At 50.6% G+C, this 23,080-nt stretch overlaps 1 protein-coding gene across 1 annotated transcript in view; it reads right to left on the reverse strand.

Annotated features, from left to right (window-relative positions):
• The window catches only part of LOC147120192 (voltage-gated delayed rectifier potassium channel KCNH8-like), a 398,312-nt gene that overhangs the window by 74,243 nt on the left and 300,989 nt on the right, over nt 1-23,080 (reverse strand). The window contains exon 6 of the mRNA XM_085984213.1: nt 6,820-7,154. Coding sequence (XP_085840339.1) covers nt 6,820-7,154 — 335 coding nt within the window. The remainder of the gene's footprint in view (nt 1-6,819; nt 7,155-23,080) is intronic.

The following is a 23,080-nucleotide window of genomic DNA, read 5'->3' on the forward strand; positions in this document are numbered from 1 at the left end:
AACAGTGAAGGGATGGCCAGCACATGGCGAACCACTGTTGTCAGCATTCTCGCAAAGAAGAGAACAGCTGTCAGTGTGCCGAGGAACCTTGATGTGTGGATCCAGAGTGGTGATTCCACACAAACTCCAGGATAAAGTTCTAAAGGAGCTTCACGAGGGGCATCTGGGTGGAGTGAAAATGAAGAACCTAGCCAGGGCGTTTGTATGGTGGCCAGGTATCGATGGAGACATCGAAGAAATGACCAAGAGCTGCCTAGGATGCCAGAAGGTCCAAAACGCTCCACCCCAAGCCCCTCTACATCCATGGGAGTGGCCTTCATCTCCCTGGCAAAGGGTACACATCGACTTTGCTGGTCCATTTATGGACTCAATGTTCTTAATCGCGGTTGATGCACACTCCAAGTGGCCGGAGGTAATAAAGATGTCCTCCACCACCACGGAAGAAACCATCACAGTATTAAGGACCATATTTGCCAGGAATGGGCTGCCGGAACAGATCTGTTCTGATAATGGACCGCAATTTGTGTCCGAAGAATTCAGGAAGTTCTTAAAAAACAATGGGGTTAAGCACTACACATCCGCCCCATACCATCCCGCCACCAATGGATTGGCTGAAAGGTTTGTCCAGACCTTCAAGAAGGCCATAAAGGCCATGGGTAATGAAGACATAAAACTTCAGCACAAGGTGGATAACTTCTTGTTCGCATACAGGAATGCAACACATATGGTTACAAACCAAACTCCCGCCATGATGTTCTTCAATAGAAGCCTAAGATGCCGGCTGGATTTAACATAGACATAGAAACTAGGAGCAGGAGTAGGCCATTCGGCCCTTCGAGCCTGCTCCGCCATTCAACGAGATCATGGCTGATCATCCAAACCCTAGCACCCGGTCCCTACACCGACAGCCATCCCACCCAAGCCCTATCCCTGTAACCCCGTAACCCCACATATTTAATCCCCCCTAACACTAAGGGCCAATTTTTTTTTATCATGGCCAATCAACCTAACCCGCACATCTTTGGACTGTGGGAGGAAACCGGAGCACCCGGAGGAAACCCACGCAAACACGGGGAGAATGTGCAAACTCCACACAGACAGTCACCCGAGGCTGGATTTGAACCCGGGTCCCTGGCGCTGTGAGGCAACAGTGCTAACCACTATGCCACCGTGCTGATCAAGCCCAACATCAGAAGGGACGTGGAGAACCGGCAATTTCAAGGCATGAATGAAAGGCCAACTAGAACCTTTCAGATAGGTCAACAAGTTTTGGCCTGGAACTACTGTACCGAGAAATGGCAGCCTGGAACTATCTGCGCACGACTAGGACCGCTGATGTATACCGCGGACATCGGAGAAAGCATAATAAGGCGCCATGCTGACCAAATCATAGAGTCATCCGAAAAGGGACAACCTACACCACAACTCTATACGCCTAACGATGAAGTAGAGATACCCATATTTACCTCCGATCCGGTGATACTGGAACCCGATGAACCCGACACTGGCATGCAAGCCGAATCAGCCTTGCCAAAAGAACCTACTACACCACCAGAAACTACTACACCACCGAGGCGTTATCCGGACTGAGTCAGGAAGCCTCCAGAGAGACTGACTTATAATTAATTAACTGCAGCAATGTGTAGATTATTTTTCTTGTAACATATAATTAATAATTACTTAAAATATTATGTACTGGTTGGCTAAAAGGGGAGGAATTGTAGTGTATGTGCCTTTAAGAGCCCCAGGTGTACTGTAATGCCGGTAATGGCCACTTGGGCTATATAAGCCTGTATATTGTGTTGTATCAGTTAGTTCCCCTCCAGACTTTGTTTAGTAAACACCTATGAAACCAACTCCTGTCTTTAGTGTCTCTATCAACACACAGACACAACACTTCCCCAATACTGAAGTTAAACTGACCGGGCTGTAGTTGCTGGGTTTATCCTTACACCCTTTTTTGAACAAGGGTGTAACATTTGCAATTCTCCAGTCCTCTGGCACCACCCCATATCTAAGGAGGATTGGAAGATTATGGCCAGTACCTCCGCAATTTCTATTTTTACTTCCCTCAGCATCCTAGGATGCATCCCATCCAGTCCTGGTGACTTATCTACTTTAAGTACAGCCAGCCTTTCTAGTACTCTGTGGCTCGATGGCAAATTTTGTTTCATGACACTCCTGTGAAGCAACTTGGGACATTTTACTACATTACAGGCACTATATAAATAGAAGTTGTTGTTGTTGATGTCGTACCTCTTTATCAATTTCTATCCCATCCAGTATCTCAACTACCTCCTCTTTCACTATAACATTGGCAGCATCTTCTTCCTTCGTAAAGACAGATGTAAAGTACTCATTTAGTACCTTAGCCACGCCCTCTGCCTCCATACGTAGGTCTCCTTTTTGGTCCCTAATCGGCCCCACCCCTCCTCTTACTACCTGTTTACTATTTATATGCCTATAGAAGACTTTTGGATTCCCTTTTTTGTTAGCTGCCAATCTATTCTCATACTTTCTCTGTTCCCCTCCTATTTCCCTTTCCCTCTGAACTTTCTATATTCAGTCTGGTTCTCATTTGTATTCTCAACCTGACATCTGTCATATGCCCCCTTTTTCTGCTTCAGCTTATTCTCTATCTCTTTTGTTATCCAGGGAGCTCTGACTTTGGTTGCCCTACCTTTCCCCCTTGTGGGAATGTACCTCGACTGTACCCGAACCATCTCCTCTTTAAAGGCAGCCCATTGTTCGATTACAGTTTTGCCTGTCAATCTTTGATTTCAATTTTCTTAAGCTTCTGAAATTGGCCTTCCTCCAATTAAGTATTTTTACTCTAGATTGCTCCCTGTCCTTTTCCATAGCTAATCTAAACCTTATGATATTATGACCAATGTTCCCTAAATGTTCCCCTAAGGACACTTGCTCCACTTGACCATTCCCCAGAACCAGATCCAGCAATGCCTCCTTCCTTGTTGGGCCGGAAATGTACTGATCAAGAAAGTTCTCCTGAACACACTTCAGAAATTCTTCCCCCTCTCTGCCCTTTACACTATTACTATCCCAATCTATATTAGGATAGTTGAAGTCCCCCATTATCACTACTCTATAGTTCTTGCACTACAGTGTGTAAATATACCAACTAGAGTGTTTAAATATATCAACAGGCATTCACTAACATATGTAAACAAAGCCACAGACAGCTCATTCACAAGACCCTGTAAATATACCATCAGGCAGCCCATTCACTAGAAGTTACCACTAAATAGACTATTCACTAAACCCTGTAAAAATTACCAACATGCAGCTCATTCATTGAATTGTAGTATGTACACCAATATTTACAACTCTCTCCTCTCTGTAATTTTACAATAGACAGCCCAATCACTGTATAAATATACAATAGACAGCCCATTCACTGTATAAATATATACAATAGACAGCCCATTCACTGTATAAATATACAATAGACAGCCCATTCACTGTATAACTATACAGCAGACAGCTCATTCACTGTATAACTATACAACAGACAGCCCATTCACTGTATAAATATATACAATAGACAGCCCATTCACTGTATAACTATACAGCAGACAGCTCATTCACTGTATAACTATACAACAGACAGCCCATTCACTGTATAAATATACTAGCTGAAGTGCCCGGCAGTGCCGAGGGATTTTTGAGGGCATGTTGTTGTTGGAAGAGAGAGAGAGACTGGGGGGAAGAGAGAGCGCGACTGGGGGGAAGAGAGAGCGCGACTGGGGGGAAGAGAGAGAGCGACTGGGGGGAAGAGAGAGAGCGACTGGGGGGAAGAGAGAGAGCGACTGGGGGGAAGAGAGAGCGCGACTGGGGGGAAGAGAGAGCGCGACGGGGGGAAGAGAGAGAGCGACTGGGGGGAAGAGAGAGAGCGACTGGGGGGGAAGAGAGAGAGCGACTGGGGGGGAAGAGAGAGAGCGACTGGGGGGGAAGAGAGAGAGCGACTGGGGGGGAAGAGAGAGAGCGACTGGGGGGAAGAGAGAGAGCGACTGGGGGGGAAGAGAGAGAGCGACTGGGGGGGAAGAGAGAGAGCGACTGGGGGGGGAAGAGAGAGAGCGACTGGGGGGGAAGAGAGAGAGCGACTGGGGGGGAAGAGAGAGAGCGACTGGGGGGGAAGAGAGAGCGCGACTGGGGGGAAGAGAGAGAGCGACTGGGGGGAAGAGAGAGCGCAACTGGGGGGAAGAGAGAGAGCGACTGGGGGGAAGAGAGAGCGACTGGGGGGAAGAGAGAGCGACTGGGGGGGAAGAGAGAGAGCGACTGGGGGGAAGCGAGAGAGCGACTGGGGGGAAGAGAGAGCGCGACTGGGGGGGGGAGGGGGAAGGGGAGGGGGGTAGGAAGGGGGGGAAGGGGAGGAGGGGGGGAGGACTGGGGGAGGAGGAAGGGGAGGGGGGGAGGAGGGGGGAGAGGGGGAGGAGGAGGGGAGGGGTGGTGGACGGAGGGGGGGGAGAAAGGGAGGGGGGAGCCAGCAGACCCTCTCCCCTCTGCCGGCGATTGCTCCGTGCCATCCCACGCACTGACATGCCGAGCGCAGCACCCCGGTCAGCCCGAGCCCTGCCCTCCTGAGGCCGGGCCTGAGGCGGCTTGAGACGGCCGATTGCGGCTGGCTGGGCCTGGTTGCCTTGGTAACCCTCCTCCCCTCTCCGCCTCCCGATCTCCGGGACCGGGCCTGGGCCTGACTGGCTTGAGACGGCCGATTGCGGCTGGCGAGCCCGGTTGCCGGGGTAACCCTCTCCGCCCCCCCCCCGCTAACCTGCTCGCTTCCCTCTGGCCGCGCTCTGTGTGGCGGTGCGCCGTGCAGCGCAAGCGCGAGGAGCTTGCCATGAGCCCAGTCAGCCTTTACCAAGATGGCTGGCCGCTGGTTCGGAATCAGGCCCAGCGGGGGGGTGGGGGGTGAGGGGTGGGAGGAGCGTGCCACAAAACAATTGCCTAGGGTCCAGCATGGCTGGCAACAGACGCCCAGGCTTTGAGGCCTACCTGCAAAAACGGGGAAAGGTAGGAAAATTAATGAGATTAGATAAAAGATTTAGAAAGTAATTAACTTTTTCTAAAAACAATATGTGTTTTAAAAGCAACTTTTTTTTTTTTAAAGACGCAGAATTGGGAAAAAGAAATGAAAAGTTTGGAATCAAGATGGCGGCGACTCACCTCGGTTCAGAACGATAAGGCCCGCCCACACACACACCGATTGGTCGACTGTCAGGTCACCGAAGTGTCGGATTGGTCAATCGTCCTGTCACTCGACTCTAGGAGGGCCCGCCCGCACGCACCAGGAACCTGCCCCCGCCGCGCAGCGATTGGTCGACCATTGGGTCGCTCGACCGTACGATTGGTTGACCTCGACGTCACTCAATGCTAATGAGCAGATAATGAGCGGAATTTTGAACGTTTTTTGGATACCGCGTGCACAATTTTTGTCTCACCGAAACGTAAATACGCTTACAACCGTTCTGGAAACGTAAGCTTTCTTTTGATGTAACACACATGTAGGTACGCTCTATAACTTTTGATTTTATAGCCGGACAGAGAGACAGAAAGACAGACAGAGAGACATACCGTTTTATATATATAGATACAATAGACAGCCCATTCACTGTATAAATATACAACAGACAGCCCATTCACTGTATAACTATACAACAGACAGCTCATTCACTGTATAACTATACAACAGACAGCCCATTCACTGTATAAATATATACAATAGACAGCCCATTCACTGTATAAATATACAATAAACAGCCCATTCACTGTAAAACTATACAACAGACTGCTCATTCACTGTATAAGCTATACAACAGACAGCTCATTCACTGTATAAATATATACAATAGACAGCCCATTCACTGTATAAATATACAACAGACAGCCCATTCACTGCATAACTATACAACAGACAGCTCATTCACTGTATAACTATACAACAGACAGCTCATTCACTGTATAACTATACAACAGACAGCCCATTCACTGTATAAATATATACAATAGACAGCCCATTCACTGCATAAATATACAACAGACAGCCCATTCACTGTATATAAATATAAAAGACAGCCAATTCACTGAACAATATAAATATACAACAGACAGCCCATTCGCTGTATAAATATAATAAATAGACAGCCGATTCATGTATAAATATACCAATAGATAGCTCATTCGCGGAGTGTGTAAATACATCAATAAGCAGTCCAATTATTGAACTCTGATGAATATGTCAACAGAAAATCAATCGACCACAGTATGTAAAATTACCAATGAACAGCCCATTCATCAAAATCGAGGAAAAGCAGAGAGCTTTTTTGGCACCTAGACCATACTATAACGGATTAGGGAGAGCAGAGCGTCACACCACTGACTCTTTGCTATGCATTGTCTGGGGATATATGTAGCTATGTTTTACTTTGGACTGTTTGCTTCGAGAGGAAACAAGGAAAACGCACTAAATGTAAGAAGTAATGACTTGCAACACTGAATAAGAAATCTTTAGTGCACACATACATTTAAGGATCCACGGGGGTCTTTCTCAAATCTTATATTCTGATTTTGGTAAGAATCTACTGTTCCCACATATCCCCAAATCCTTCTCAAATTGGGCTACAATTAAGTTTTACATTCAAAACAGAACCCTGACTGTGACTGTTGAATCTGATTTGTACAATTTGGAGTGGCTGCATTCATTGAGATGATAAACTGAATAAAACCTTCACTGCTAGCCAAAAAATAACAAATTGATTCTATCTTTGAGCCTTAGTTTAATGAGCACAGAAAGCCACTTACCTTGGGCTGAGGTCAGGGGGATCAGTACAGTTTACAGCAGGGATTTTTAGTTTGGATGGCTCGCTTCTATTGCTATTCGAAAGTCTGCCTTTGCCAGCATCCTTATTGCTGTTATTCAAGGTTCCAGTGGGTGTGGCAGCTGGATTGCACAATTGTTTTCCCGCCAGTGAACACCTGCTAGTCATAGGTGAACAAAATGCTTTGATGGGTGATGTTATTCCTGTTGTACTATTTGCATTGGGAGCCAGGGGCGTGTTCTCGTCTTCTTCAAGCTCTTCATCCTCCAGGATCGAGGGCAGCTTTTGGATAAGGCCCCCATTGCGTTCATATTCCAACTACAAAAGTGCACAAAACAAAACAAGTCAGACAACAGAAGTGACCAGTGCGGAGAGAATGAAAAGTGATTGCTGTTGGGCCTTACACGGCCTATGTTATCAAACAAGATGTCCTTTGAGTTATGAGCAACCACGTGGGACATTCATCGATATTTGTAAAGAAATGCCATGGTTTTGAAGCGCAATGCTGAAAGAATTAGAGAGACTACGGGGGTGATTTTAACCTACCCTTCTTGCAGGGACAAGGTGGCTGCACAGTTAAAATTGCCTCCGTTAACTTACCGCCCCGTTCCTGCTTGCCACCACCTTTTTGTTTATGTGGCCAATATGCCCACCTGACTCAGAGAAGCCAACTTTACACTTTCATGTGACATACAGTTTTACAAGTTTGAAGGTGAAACCACAAATTTGGAATTTATTTATGATTAAATCAAATTTTAGCTGCAAGGGTTCCCATATATGACACACCAGAGTTCTGTACACGATGGATAGAACTAACTAGGTGCTGTTTTTAAAGGTGATAGCTTGGTGAAGTGGCTGGTAGCGGTGAGTGAGCCTCTAACAGTGGAAGGGAATTGATATCGCACACAAAAAAGAAACCAGTTTATTGAATAAAATGTGGCCTTGTTACTACAAGGTCGAAAGCTCAGCATCCGTGAATGGTTCTACCATCTGCATAGGGAAACTTGTCCTACAGACACCCACTGGATACCTTTTGGGGATGCCTATGCAATATTAAATGGTGTTTGGTGGCCTTTATACTGGCTTTGTGACATGCTAGTGATGCCAGCTCCCAACAAATGGGTCCTGTGCAGCCGGCAGCAACTCCAGCGAAACGCCACCTCCCAAAGAGTTTCTCACCTGTTAGCCTCACTGAACCTACCTTTGGTGTTGTGGTGAGACCCTTGGGTTAGGAATTGGCGTCACCATGAAACCAATATAAAAGCAGCTTTAAATGACTTGCATTTATATAGAGCCTTTCCTGTCCTCAGGACATTCCAAAGCGCTTTACAGCCAATTAATGACTTATGAAGTGTAGTCACTGCTGTAATGTAGGAAACATGGCTGCCAATTTTCACACAGCAATGAGATAATGACCAGATAATCTGTTTTTGTTATGTTGGTTGAGGGATAAATGTTGGCCAGGACACCGGGGATAACTCCCCTGCTCATCTTCAAAATAGTGCCATGGGATCTTTTAAGTCCACCTGAGAGAGCAGACATGGGCTCGGTTTAACATCACATCCGAAAGATGGCACCTCCGGCAGTGCAGCACTCCCTCAGTACTGCACTGGAGTGTCAGCCTAGGATATGTGCTCAAGTCTCTGGAGTGGGACTTGAACTCTCAACCTTCTGACTCAGAAACAAGAGTGCTACCACTTTTTTTAAAATTAATATACTTTATTGAACATTAAGAACATTTACAACATCGTGATCATTTCATTGTATGATACAAATCAATTCCGCCGCTCTGCACAGCCATTCTGCCACCATATTTTAACATCAAAACCCAAAGTTTAATTTGTCTCCTGTAACATATATTAATCGATTGTACTTTAAAAATTGGTTGTAAAATACTATTCTTAAATTCCTTTCTGAATAAAACATCCACAGAGCCTTCTAATGATCTTTTAGCTTATATTTAAAATACTCTTTTAGATTGATTCTCCTCCCCTTAAAAAACAGAGCATTCCTTCTTTGCACAATCACGAATCTAGCCAAACTGAACATTAAATTAATTGCTGCTCCGCTAAACTCAGGCAGACTCTCCTGCAATCCCCATCTCAAAATTGAGTCCCACGGGATTCCCATTCTCGCTCTTCGGTCCCCACCCAGCAAAAAAGCTTCACACAACTGTCGAACATAGTACTTAGTCATTTAACTGCGGACTTAACACCAGTAAATGGGACAGAGTCTCATTCCGTGTCCCACACATTGTGCAAGTTGCCGCCTCCACTCGTCCAATCTTGCACAAGACCGTCATGGTAAAAATCTGGTTATGAGACAATTTAAAATCCAGTTCAATCCATTCTGGACATTTAAAATTCGCCCACACTCCCTTCCAAATCCTGCTGAAGTCCAGCTGTGGGTATATACTCTGCCAAAACTCCTGACCAGCAGGTGTCTTGAATCTCCATTCTCTAAATACCTCATAGAAATCTCGAGTATTACAGTTGTCAAATTGGACCAACTCTCCCCCTTTCTCCAGTACAAAGCTTGGAAAAGCAGGACGCATTTTACTTCCTTTGGAGATTTCCACATTTATTTCTTCCACCCAATCCTGTGGCATTGCCCTCACAATCTTCTCATACATGATTCCTATTGCTTTTTCCTCTACCTCCTGATCCTCCTCCCACACCATGTCCCTCACTATCGCTTCCGGCAACCAAGCTGGAATTACCTCTTATAATACACCTTTCACAGATATAATCCCAGCTTTTATAAAAGCTTGATTAAATAAGACCTCTCCTTCGATGTTGACCCACCTGTTCAAAAATAAGGACTGTTCTAAAAATTCCTCAGCCCCCTTGGGCATAAACTGCACACTTTTTAAAAATTGGGCCCAAGTCTCTACAACCCCCTTATAAAACCTAGGGAGAAGTTTAATCGATTTCAAAAACATATTATTGTATTCCATATACAATATCCCCTGCCCTCCTATCCCACTTCGTTTTAAAAAATGCTCAAAACAACTCTTCCAAAAACTTGTACTTAACTTCTGAAGAAATCTCTTCACCCATTTGATTCTAAAGGATTTTTTCTTCAAATCAATATCTGGGAAATTGAGTCCTCCCTGATTTCTCCGTCCAATGATGATATTGTAAGCCACCAAGGCTGGTTTCCCATCCCATAAAAACCTCACACAAGCCTCTCGGATGGACTTTTCCGCCCACTCAGGAATATCCTCCACCGTCAATAAGTACCATAGTTTAGATAGCAGGAGAGCAAACACCACTGTCGCTCTTCCTTGCACTTTCAACCACCTTCTTTCCCATCTTCCCAAAATCTTATTAATTTTCATAACCTTCGGTTCCCAATTTAATCAATCCACTTCATCCCTGTCTTTCTTGCACCCCATATGCACCCCCAGAACTTCCAAAACCTCCACCACCTTAAAGGGACATTCCCCCAACCATTCCCCCCTACCCCGCCCTGCAACCAGGCATTGGGACTTACTATAATTCACTCTGGCTCCTGAAGCTCTACAATATTCCTCCACTACATCCATAGCTTTCCTCACTGACTCCCCATTTCTCAATGTTAAGGTTGTGTCATCTGCATATTGGTGTATCGCCGACACCAGCCCAGAACTGGGGATCACAATCCCAACTACACCTTGTTTCTTTCGCATCATGTAACCTAATGGTTCTGCTACCAATGTGTACAACAATGGGGACAGGGGACAACCCTGTCTCACTGATCTCTGTATCGGAAAATACTTGGATAAAAAATCATTACATTTAACACAGCTAAATATGTTTGAATAAAAAATCCTTATCCACTGAATGAAATTTTCCTCGAAACCAAATGCTTCCAAAACCTTCAATAAAAACTCATGAGAGACCCTATCAAAGGCTTTCTCTTGATCTATCTTTAATACATAAGCCTCCCTCCCACTCTCTTCCATGAGCTCTATCGCATCTCGGATTGAGACCACAGAGTCTGCGATGTCCCGGCCTATGACTCCATAGGACTGAGGGGGCCAAACTATCTGCGGTAACACCTCCTTCAAACGATTTGCCAGAACCCTCGCCAAGATCTTATAATCCACATTTAATGTGATGGGCCTCCAATTCTTCAGATCCCGTCTATCCCCTTTATTTTTATATAAGCTAAGCTTATGATACCTCTCCTCACAGATGGGGCCAGGCTTCCCTCAATTTTAATTTCCTTAAAAACTTCTAAGCGCAATGGACTTAAAATCTCAAAAAATTCTTTATAAAATTCTGCACTTAGTCCATCGGGCCCTGGGCTTTCCCCCCCCACCCCTTCATTCCACTTATTGCTACTTTTATTTCTGCTAATCCTACTTCTTTGTCACACATGCTTCTCTCAACTTCCTTTAAAACCTCTTCAATAAAAGCAGTAACCTTCTCCATCGCCAAATTGGAAATGTATTCTTTTGTATATAACTCTTGATAAAAGCTGCTAGCCGCCTCTAAAATCTCCCCACTTTCATGAAGGATCTTCTCCCCAACCTTCAACTCTTCAATTAACGATAATCTCTGTCGCAGCTTCTCTTGCTCTAGAAAATATCTAGCGCATCTTTCGCCCTCCAATGCATCTCTAGCCTTTGCACGGAGAATGGCCCCCTTGCATTTTTCAGCTTGCAATAATTCCCACTCTTCCTTTAGAACTTAGTCTCAGCTCCCTTATCCCCTCCGTCAACTGCTTTACAGATATCCGTAAACCTTTTGTTTATATTCTCTTCTCGACGCCGGTTAGCTGCTGCCCTCTTTTTCCCATAACGTACCGAAAAAACTTTTACCTCATATTTGAAATTGTCCCACCAAACTCTTCTTTCTTTCAAGAACAAAGGTTCCTTCCGAGCATTCTTTATTATATTTATAATCTCTTCTTTATAAGCAATTTCTTTCAGGTGTAGGAACATGGGTTCCTAACTAAAAGACCGAGTTCTACTCAGGCGATCAAACAAAACGAACTTTAATGAAACAAACAGGCTTCAACAAGAAACTGCAGGATAACATCGAATGTAGGTCTGCTCTCTCTGGATGCTCCACGAGGACTGCCCCTGCAGTCCTGTGGCTGACGTCATCACGTCATCACGTTTTCCCGCCAGTGGGGATCACGTGATGAACGGCGTGATGTCAGCACGTTTTAGCCGCGCTGTTAAAGTAACCACACTCTGTACAGTTAAACAGCATAAATAAAGATACAGACTCAGACTGTAGCTAACATGTTGTTAAAGGAATTATATACAAACGATCTGAGCCCTTTGGTGGCTCCACCACATGCGCCCCCCCAGAATTGTCTTTAACAGCAAAAGTGAGACGTCGAGGAGGCCTGACAAGCCTGTCCGAGCGACTTCGGTAACCCTGCAGAGGAAGCTGATGGACGGTGGTCGAGCTGGCGGGAGGTTGTGGTTGAGCTGGCGCGGCGAGTGTGGTCGAGCTGGCGGGCGGCTGTGGTTGATCTGGCACGGCGGCTGCGGGCGGTCGGCCACGTTTTGGCGGTTGAGCGACGACGACTGGGCAGTCCAGGTCCAGGTGAGCCGGCTTCAACTGGTCTACCGAAATGTGATCCGGCTTTCCTCCGATGTCGACCGAAAAGGATTTGTCTCCTGATTCGATGACGCGGAAAGGACCAGTGTAAGGGGGCTTGAGCGGATACCAGTGAACGTTGTGGAGGATAAATACGTACTCGGCGTTCTTCAGTTCCACTGGCACGTGGGAGTTCTGTAAGCCGTGATTTGATGTAGGCACCAGAGCGAAGCATCTGGCCGCTTCCTGGTGGCTGAAGAGTTGCTGGGAGGCGGACCATGGCTCTGTGGGAGAAGGGAGGAAATCCCCTGGGACTCGGAGCGGCTGGCCATAAACAAGTTCGGCCGAGGACGATTGCAGGTCTTCTTTGACCCAAAAGGAACCATGGGAGTCTGTCCACCCATCCCGCATCTTGAAGACTGGCCCGTAGGGCGGCTTTAAGCAACCTGTGGAATCTCTCGCAAAGGCCGTTCGCCTGTGGATGATAGGCGGTGGTGCGATGAAGTTTGGTGCCGAGCCCCTGAGCTACAGCATTCCAGAGCTCCGAGGAAAATTGTGGCCCACGATCGGAAGAGATGTCCGCCGGTACCCCGAAATGAGCAACCCAACAGGAGATGAAAGCTCTAGCGACGTCTGCCGAAGTGGTGGAAACCAAAGGAATTGCCTCTGGCCACCTAGTGGTGCGGTCCACCATGGTGAGGAGATGCGTATAACCATGAGAAGGCGGAAGTGGCCCCACAAGGTCCACATGTGCGTGGTCGAAACAACGCTCTGGAACAACCAACGTAGCCACTGGAGCTTTTACATGACACTGGACCTTGGCCTTCTGGCAGACCACGCAGGTGTTGGCCCAGTCACGGACATCGAGGTGCATACCCTTCCAGACAAACTTCGCCGACATTAGCCGTTGTGAAGCCTTCATACCAGGGTGCAACAACCCGTGTATGGCGTCAAACACCTTTCGGCGCCATGCGACTGGCACGATAGGTCGGGGAACGCCCATGGAGACGTCGCAAAGGAGCGTGGTGCCTGCGGCCTGGAAACTGACGTTGGTCGCTTGGAAACTAGAGGGGACGGTTCTGTATGATTGGACCTCTGGGTCCGAGGCCTGATCTGCAGCCATGAGGGCGTAGTCAATCCCCAGGTGAACCGCATGGACCGTCGCGCGGGAGAGGCAATCCGCTACCAGGTTGTCTTTACCAGACACACGTTGAATGTCCGTGGTAAATTCAGAAATAAACGTCAGGTGACGTTGTTGACGAGCGGACCACGATTCGGCGGTCTTGGCCATGGCGAACGTCAAAGGCTTGTGGTCGACAAGAGCCGTGAAGGGACGTCCTTCTAATAAGAACCGGAAATGGCGAATGGCCAGAAAAAGGGCCAGCAACTCTCAATCGAAGGTGCTGTATTTTCTTTCATTTTTCTGTAGTTGACGGCTGAAAAACGCCAGCGGTTGCCACGTGCCGTTCACCCACTGCTCCTGCACTGCGCCGATGGCGTAGTCTGACGCATCTGTGGTAAGGGCGATGGTGGCACCTGGAAGTGGGTGCGCCAGCATGGTTGCGTTGGCCAAAGCGCTCTTGGTGTTGACGAACGCCTGGTCCATCTCGGCCGTCCAGCTGATTAGATCCTTAGCAGACTTGCCCTTGAGGGCCCTGTACAAAGGCTGCATTAGCTGAGCTGCCTTAGGGATGAATCGGTGATAGAAATTGACCATCCCCAGGAACTCCTGCAGGGCCTTGACGGTTGGCGGGCACGGGAAAGAGGTAACAGCTTCCACCTTCGTCAGTAAGGGGACGGCGCCGTCTGATGTTATGTGGTGTCCCAAGAAATCGATCTGCTGCAGGCCGAACTGGCACTTGGCCAGGTTGATGACCAAACCGTGCTGGCTGAGGCGTGTAAAGAGGGTACGCAAATGGCAGATGTGCTCTTCCTTGCTAGTGCTGGCGATGAGACTGTCGTCAAGGTAGACAAAGATGAAGTTTAGGTCTCGGAGCACGGTGTCCATTAAGCGCTGGAAAGCCTGTGCTGCGTTCTTCAAGCCAAACGGCATCTGCAGGAACTCAAAAAGGCCGAAAGGGGTGATGACTGTGGTTTTCGGGACATCTTGCGGGTGCACGGGAACCTGGTGATACCCTTGGACGAGGTCGACTTTAGAAAAGATAGAATTTCCCGCCAAATGGGCCGAGAAATCCTGAATATGCGGGATTGGGTACCGATCAAGAGTAGTGGCGTCGTTTAGGCGTCGGTAGTCACTGCATGGCTGCCAGCCGCCGCCTGGTTTCGGAACAATGTGGAGAGGTGAAGACCAGGGACTAATCAACCGGCGAATAATCCCCAGCTGCTCCATCGTGTCGAACTCCGCTTTCGCAGCCGCGAGCTTGCCGGGTTCGAGCCTTCTAGCCCGTGCATAAACCGGGGAGCCAGTAGTGGTGATATGATGTTCAACATCATGCTTCGTGACCGAGGAGGAGAAAGTGGGCCTTGTCAGCTCCGGGAACTCTCAGAGGAGCCGAGTGAAGTCATCCGGAGACGGGAACGCGCAGGCGATAGAGCGCGCTACGGTGGTACCATGGTGGCACGGAATCGAGTGGACGGTGGCCACGTTGATCAACCGACGGTGCCGGACATCGACGAGGAGGCCGTTGGCACACAGAAAATCCACCCCTAGGATGGCCTGCGAGACTGTGGCCGTGACGAATTCCCAATGGAAGCGCTGACCGCTGAAACAGACTTGGACCCGCCGCTTTCGGAACGTACGAATGGCCGCGCCATTAGCCGCCACGAGGGAAAAACCGTGGTTCTCAGCTTGCATATCGAGTTTCGACGCAGGTAGGATGCTACACTGCGCCCTGGTGTCACGAAGGAAACGTCGACCCGATAGGGAATCGGTGATATAAAGAAGTTTCCCCGTAGATCCGATGGCCATCGCAGCCGCGGAGCGCCCGTTAGACCCGGTCCTCCTTCGCCAGGAACGCTGCAGGAGCTTTGTTTTTTCTTTGGGCGAAAAACTGCAGGGAGAGAGGCAGCGTCGTGCTTTCGCACCAAAACGGGCATGGTAGGAGCACCAGCCCGCTGCAAGAGGAGCTGGAGCCGCGTCTGTGGGGGATGGGCGCCTCGTGGCCGTGCAGCACTGCTGGGTTACTGTGAAAATCTTATCTGCTTCGGCAGCAAGCTCGGTGCAGTCTGTAATCTCGGATTTAGCTAGGGCAGCCTGCACCTGCTCTGGCAGTTGGCAGAGGAATAGCTCCCGGAAGAGGAAGCATTCCGGTTCAGCGCCTAAGAGCGTGAGCATTTGGCTCATGAGCTCGGACGGTTTGGAGTCCCCAAGGCCGGGTATAGCGAGGAGCCGGTGAACGCGTTCTGACTTCGAGAGCCCGAAGACCTGTAGCAACTGTGCCTTTAATGTATCATACTTGCTGTCAGTAGGAGGACGACCGAGGAGGCTGACGATCCGCGAGTCAGTGGCGCTATCGAGGGCGGAGACCACGTAGTAATAACGGGTCTGATCCGTGACAATGTTCCGGATGGCGAACTGGGCTTCAGCCTGGATAAACCACATGGCTGTTTGTTGCACCCAGAACTGTGGCAGTTTCAGAGTCACGGCGTTCGTGTCCATGCTGAAGATCTTCCGCGAAAACCGTTCACGAAAGTCGGGGTCACCAATGTAGGAACATGGGTTCCTAACTAAAAGACCGAGTTCTACTCAGGCGATCAAACAAAACAAACTTTAATGAAACAAACAGGCTTTAACAACAAACTGCAGGATAACATCGAATGTAGGTCTGCTCTCTCTGGAGGCTCCACGAGGACTGCCCCCGCAGTGCTGTGGCTGACGTCATACCGTCATCACGTTTTCCCACCAGTGGGGGAATCACGTGATGAACGGCGTGACGTCATCACGTTTTAGCCGCGCTGTTAAAGTAACCACACTCTGTACAGTTAAACAGCATAAATAAAGATACAGACTCAAGCTGTAGCTAACATGCTGTTAAAGGAATTATATACAAACGATCTGAGTCCTTTGGTGGCTCCGCCACACAGGTACTGATTGTTTAAAATCCACACCCGTGAACCGATCTCTGCTGTTCCTAATTCTAAGAACCAAAGCCGAGTGATCACTAAAAAATACTTTTTCATAACAAATCTCCATCACCTCAGAGCTTAACCCTTCCCGCATTAACACAAAATCTACTCGGCTCCATTTTAAAACATCACCCACCCAACCTGCTCTGGAGAACTCCCTTTTTATGGGGTTCCGGTCCCTCCATAAGTCTCTCAAATTTAAATTTGCCATCATTTTTACAATCATCCCTCTGGAGTTATCATCCTTAAAGGTCATCTGGGCTGAAATGTCCATCCGAGATAAAAATACATTAAAATCCCCCACTATACAAGGATTTTCCACCTCTGCCGCTTCAGTGAATAACCCCCGAAAAAACTCGCGATGCTTGTAATGCTCGTTCGGTGCATAGATATTAAAGAGATCGCAATTAAATCCCTCCATTTTTACCCTTAGCCATAAAAATCTCCCCTCAGTGACCTTGTCCATCAAGGCAACGTTCTCTTTTATGGACGGACTCACCAAAACAGCCACGCCTCTACGGTTATTGTTTGCACAACTTGCAAACACCTCTCCCTTCCAAACCTTCTGAACTCTTTCTAGGATATCCTCATCCCAAAAGCTTTCTTGCAGACACAACAAGTCCGTACCTTTAAAAGCCTGCAACAACTACTGCAATTTCTTCTCACCACTCAGTCCGTTCACATTAATCGAGACCAATGTAATCATGGCTCCAAAGAAGGGAAGTATGCCTGATAATCTCCCCATTGTAGGAGTCTACGTACTCCTAGCAAAAAATACTGAACTCAGAGAGGTTCAACAGAAAAGGTTTAATTGTTGAGACTGCATGTTGAACACAAAAATGGCGTCAGAGACTACACCAAGTCCGACTGCCTTTCATCAGTCCACAGCTTCGACTGCTCCTCCCCCGCTCTGGGCTTAACTATGTTGCAGATCGAGTTTCTTAAAGGTGTGATCCTTCTTAAAGGCATGACGCCTGATTTATAGTCTACGGACCGAAAAGCGGATTGTGTCCTTTCTGTGATCGGTATGCCACACAGCTTCCCCCAGAATCCGCTAGTAGGGAGTGTACGAACCGGCGTGGCGGCTTGATGGCACGGCCGGAACGGCTCTTGGCGGTTGGTGTCGGGAGCGGGGCGGTCGGACGCGTCGGGCTCTTAGGCGTCTGCCCCGTGGTGGGGGTTGGCCCACTTGAACGGGTTCGTCAGGCTCTAGGTGCGCCAGCTTGAGCCGGTCGACCGACACCTTGTCAGTTCTGCCGCCCACTTCGAGGAGGGAGAACTTGTTCCCCGTCTGGAGTACCTTGTAGGGTCCGTCGTATGGGGGCCGTAGAGGTCCTCGGTGGGCGTCATGGTGCACGAAAACAAATTTGGCCATGTGCAGGCTAGGTGGTACGCGGGTTGCTGGTTCGCCGTGCCGGCCGGTGGGTACCGGAGCGAACTGTTGTGCTCGGTTGGCGAAAGCGCGGCATTGCTGGTCAGCCGACCAGGGGGTCGTGGCGGTGGGCAGGAACTCTCCGGGTACGCGCAGCGGCTGGCCGTACACGAGTTCTGCCGCCGAGGCTTGCAGGTCTTCCTTGACCGTGGAGCGTAGGCCAAGTAGCACCCACGGGAGGCGATCGATCCAAGCCTCGTCCTCGAGGCTGGCGCGGAGGGACGCCTTCATGGACCTGTGGAATCGCTCGCACAGTCCGTTGGCTTGGGGGGTGGTAAGCCGTGGTGCAGTGAGCGGCCACCCCGAAGTTTCGGGCGATGGCGGCCCACAGATCAGAGGTGAACTGCGGGCCTCTATCCGACGTCATGTCGGAGGGGACGCCGAACTGAGCGACCCAGGTACCGATGAACGCCCTCGCGATGTCGGCGGTGGTGGTGGACGTCAGCGGAATGGCCTCGGGCCAGCGGGTGGTGCGGTCCACGATTGTCAGCAGGTGCGTGTGACCTTGTGATGGCGGCAGGGGGCCGACGAGGTCGATGCGGGCATGGTCAAACCTTCTTTCTGGCACAGTGAACTCCTTGAGTGGGGCTTTGACATGCTAGTGGATTTTGGCACGCTGGCAAGCTATGCAGGATCTGGACCAGACGCGCACATCTTTGCGCAGGCCGCGCCAGACAAATCGGTTGGCCACCAGTCTAATGGAGGGGCGGGTGCCGGGGTGTGAGAGGCCGTGGACGATGTCGAACACCCGTTTTCACCAGGACGCCGGGACTACCGGGCGGGGTTGCACCAAGGAGGTGTCGCATTTGACTGTGATGGCAGACGGGCCGCAGGCGACGTCGGTCAGTCGCAGCCCGGGAGGGTTGTGGGCGCGGAGAGCAGATCGGGGTCGGTGCGTTGCACCGCTGCCAGTTGAGCATAGTCCACTGCCAGGTGGGCGCCGTGGATGGCGGGGCGGGATAGGCAGTCGGCCACCACGTTGTCTCGACCGGAGACGTGCCGGGTGTCCGTGGTGAATTCGGACACCGCGGCGAGCTGGCGTTGTTGCCTGGCTGACCACGGGTCCGCAGATTTTGCCATCGCGAATGTCAGGGGTTTGTGGTCGACAAACGCGGTGAAGGGGCGGCCCTCCAGAAGAAATCTAAAATGGCGGACTGCCAGGTACAGTGCGAGGAGCTCGCGGTCAAAGGCGCTGTATTTGGCCTCCGGGGGTCGCAGTTGGTGGCTGAAAAAGGCCAGCGGTTGCCAGGCCCCGTCGACCCACTGTTTGTACACGGCGCCGACCGCGTGGTCGGAGGCGTCCGTGGTGAGGGCCACCCTGGCGTTGGGCTGTGGGTGAGCGAGCATGGTGGCGTCGGCGAACGCCTTTTTGGTCGAGTCGAAAGCGGTCAACATGTCCGCCGACCACTCGATCGCCATTCTGTCTTTCTTACCCCGGAGGGCTTCGTATAGGGGCCGCATGAGGGAGGCCGCTCCGGGAATGAAGTGGTTGTAAAAGTTGATCATCCCCAAGAACTCCTGGAGGCCTTTGATGGTGGTAGGCCGGGGGAACTGCTGGACGGCTTGCACCTTGGCGGGCAGGGGGATGGCTCCGTCCTGCGTGATGTGGTGGCCGAGGAATTCGATCCTGCTGAGGCCGAATTGGCACTTGGCTGGGCTGATGATGAGCCCGTGCTCACTGAGCCGCTGGAAGGCCTGGGCCACGTTTTTGAGGCCGAAGGGCATTCGGAGGAACTCGAATAGTCCAAAAGGGGTGATTATGGCCGTCTTGGGAATGTCCGTGGGGTGGACTGGCACCTGATGGTAACCGCGCACCAGGTCGACTTTGGAGAAGACTGAGCAGCTGGCCAGTCTAGCCAAGAAGTCTTGAATGTGCGGTATGGGGTACCGATCCGGCGTGGTGGCGTCGTTTAGGCGCTGGTAGTCCCCGCAGGGGCGCCATCCCCCGTCGGGTTTGGTGACGATGTGGAGTGGGGAGGCCCAGGGGCTGTTGGAGCGGCGGATGATGCCGAGCTGTTCCATTGTGGCAAACTCGGCCCGCGCGATCTCCAGCTTGGCCGGGTCCAGCCTGCGGGCGTGGGCATACACCGGTGGGCCTGTGGTGGGGATGAAGTGTTCTACCCCGTGCTTAGCAACTTTCACGGAGAAGGTCAGGTTGGTGAGGGCTGGGAACTCAGCCAGGAGTGCTGAGTAGTCGTCCGTTGAACGGGCGCGGCACTGCCACGCCATTTCGGCGGGTTGGGGGGGGCCATGGCGCCCGGGATAGGTGACATGGTGTTCATGTCCACGAGGCGGCGCCGAGGCAGGTCAACCAACAGGCCGTGGGCGCACAGGAAATCCGCACCGAGGAGCGGGGAGAGCACCTTGGCGGTGATAAACTCCCAGTGGTAGCGGCGGCCTGTGAGGTCGATGGTGACGGTGCGGGTGCCGTACGTCCGGATGTCGGTGCCGTTGGCGGCAGCCAGCGCAGGGCCGCGACCGCCTCGCTGGATCTCGAGGGCGGACGCGGGGATGATGCTGTGCTGCGCGCCCGTGTCGCATAGGAAACGGCATCCGCAGGCGCTGTCCGTAACGTACAGCAGCACGCCTGCTTGCCCCATGGCCATCGTGTAGGCCGGTGTGGGGGCGGTTGGAAACATGCAGGGATGGCTGCAGCGGCGTGCCCATGCGCCGAACCGGGTATGGAAGTAGCAGTAGCCCTGGGTCGGAGGGCTTGGGGAACGTGGGGGCCTGGGGGGCTTGTGGCCGAGCTGTGTGGCCGCGCGATAGAGGGTGGAGCGCGCGCCGACGCTGCGGAGGCCAGGTCGGGGGTGACGGCGTGTTTGGAGCCGGCGGACAGGAGCTTATCGGCTTCATTGGCCAGGGCCTCGAGGTCCGTGAGGCTGGACGCCACGATCGCCGGGCGGATGCTGGGAGGTAGTTGGCGGATAAAGAGCGTGCGGAAGAGGGAGCTGGGCGGTTTCTCGTCGGTCAGAGCAAGCATGTGTGAGAGCAAGTCTGACGGCGTGGAGTCACCGCGGCCTGGGAGGTCGAGGAGGTGGCAGTTGCGCACTAATTGGGAGGCTGTAAATTTTTTAAGGAGCGCGGCCTTGAGATGTGCGTACTTGCCTTCCTCCGAAGTGTTTTGTAGTGTTGTCCAGACTTTCGTGATTGTGGAGCTGCCCAGGGAGGCGAGGAGGTAGTCATACATCGTTGCGTCGGCGATGATGCCGCAGAGTCGGAATTGCGATTCGGCTTGAAGGAACCAGGCGGTGGCTAGGTTCTCCCAGAACTCCAACAGCTTCACAGAAACTGCGTTTGTGTCAGCCATGGTTACGCTTAGGAGTCGTCCTGAGCGTCGGGGTCACCAATGTAGGAGTCTACGTACTCCTAGCAAAAAATACTGAACTTGGAGAGGTTCAACAGAAAAGGTTTAATTCTTGAGACTGCATGTTGAACACAAAAATGGCGTCAGAGACTACACCAAATCTGACTGCCTTTCATCAGTCCACAGCTTCGACTGCTCCTCCCCCGCTCTGGGCTTAACTATGTTGCAGATTGAGTTTCTTAAAGGTGTGATCCTTCTTAAAGGCATGATGCCTGATTTATAGTCTACGGACCGAAAAGCAGATTGTGTCCTTCCTGTGATCGGTACGCCACACCATCATTTAATCTCTGGCCCTTCCCTCCTCACATGCTCCTTCCCAACTTTTCGGCCCGCTGTTGCTTTTTCCTGCAGCCTCCAACTCTTTTTCACCTCCTGTTTGAACCTTCCCTGCTGTTTCAGCCTCTTCCTTGCATTAAGTTTGGGCCCAGGAGCTGCCTGTCTTGTTTTGCACACTTTGTACAAAAATAATAACTTGCAGGACAACGGAGTATTACAGTTTAACTCTTTTATTAAGCACTAGCTGGAGTGCCCGGTGGTGCCGAGGCTTTTTTGAGGGCATGTTGTTGTTGGGAGAGGGAGCGACTGGGGGGAAGAGAGAGAGGGAAGGAGAGAGAGAGAGAGGGAAGGAGAGAGAGCGAGAGGGAAGGAGAGAGAGAGAGAGAGAGAGGGAAGGAGAGAGAGAGAGGGAAGGAGAGAGAGAGATGGAAGGAGAGAGAGAGGGAAGGAGAGAGAGAGGGAAGGAGAGAGAGAGAGAGAGAAAGTGTGAGAGAGAGAGAGACTGGGAGTGTGTGAGAGACAGAGAGAGAGAGTGGGAGAGTGTGTGAGAGAGAGAGAGAGACTGGGAGTGAGAGAGAGACTGGGAGCGTGAGAGAGAGACTGGGAGTGTGAGAGAGAGAGAGATTGGGAGTGAGAGAGATTGGGAGTGTGAGAGAGAGAGACTGGGAGTGTGAGAGAGAGAGAGATTGGGAGTGTGAGAGAGAGATTGGGAGTGTGAGAGAGAGAGAGATTGGGAGTGAGAGAGAGAGAGATTGGGAGTGTGTGAGAGAGGGAGAGATTGGGAGTGAGAGAGAGAGATTGGGAGTGTGAGAGAGAGAGATTGGGAGTGAGAGAGAGAGAGATTGGGAGTGAGAGAGAGAGAGAGATTGGGAGTGTGAGAGAGAGGGAGAGATTGGGAGTGAGAGAGAGAGAGAGAGAGATTGGGAGTGTGAGAGATTGGGAGTGTGAGAGAGAGAGCGATTGGGAGTGTGAGAGAGAGAGATTGGGAGTGTGAGAGAGAGAGATTGGGAGTGTGAGAGAGAGAGAGATTGGGAGTGTGAGAGAGAGAGAGATTGGAGTGTGAGAGAGAGATTGGGAGTGTGAGAGAGAGAGCGATTGGGAGTGTGAGAGAGAGAGATTGGGAGTGTGAGAGAGAGAGAGAGGGATTGGGAGTGTGAGAGAGAGAGATTGGGAGTGTGAGAGAGAGAGAGATTGGGAGTGTGAGAGAGAGAGATTGGGAGTGAGAGAGAGAGAGACTGGGAGTGTGAGAGAGAGAGATTGGGAGTGTGAGAGAGAGAGAGAGATTGGGAGTGTGAGAGAGAGAGAGATTGGGAGTGTGAGAGAGAGAGAGACTGGGAGTGTGAGAGAGATTGGGAGTGTGAGAGAGAGAGAGATTGGGAGTGTGAGAGAGAGAGAGACTGGGAGTGTGAGAGAGAGAGAGATTGGGTGTGTGAGAGAGAGAGAGAGATTGGGAGTGAGAGAGAGCGAGATTGGGAGTGTGAGAGAGAGAGATTCTGGGAGTGTGAGAGAGAGAGAGATTGGGAGTGTGAGAGAGAGAGAGATT

Source organism: Somniosus microcephalus, chromosome 4, assembly GCF_052327205.1.
Source record: "Somniosus microcephalus isolate GS21.2 chromosome 4, FLI_Smic_1.0, whole genome shotgun sequence".
Lineage (NCBI taxonomy): Eukaryota > Metazoa > Chordata > Chondrichthyes > Squaliformes > Somniosidae > Somniosus > Somniosus microcephalus.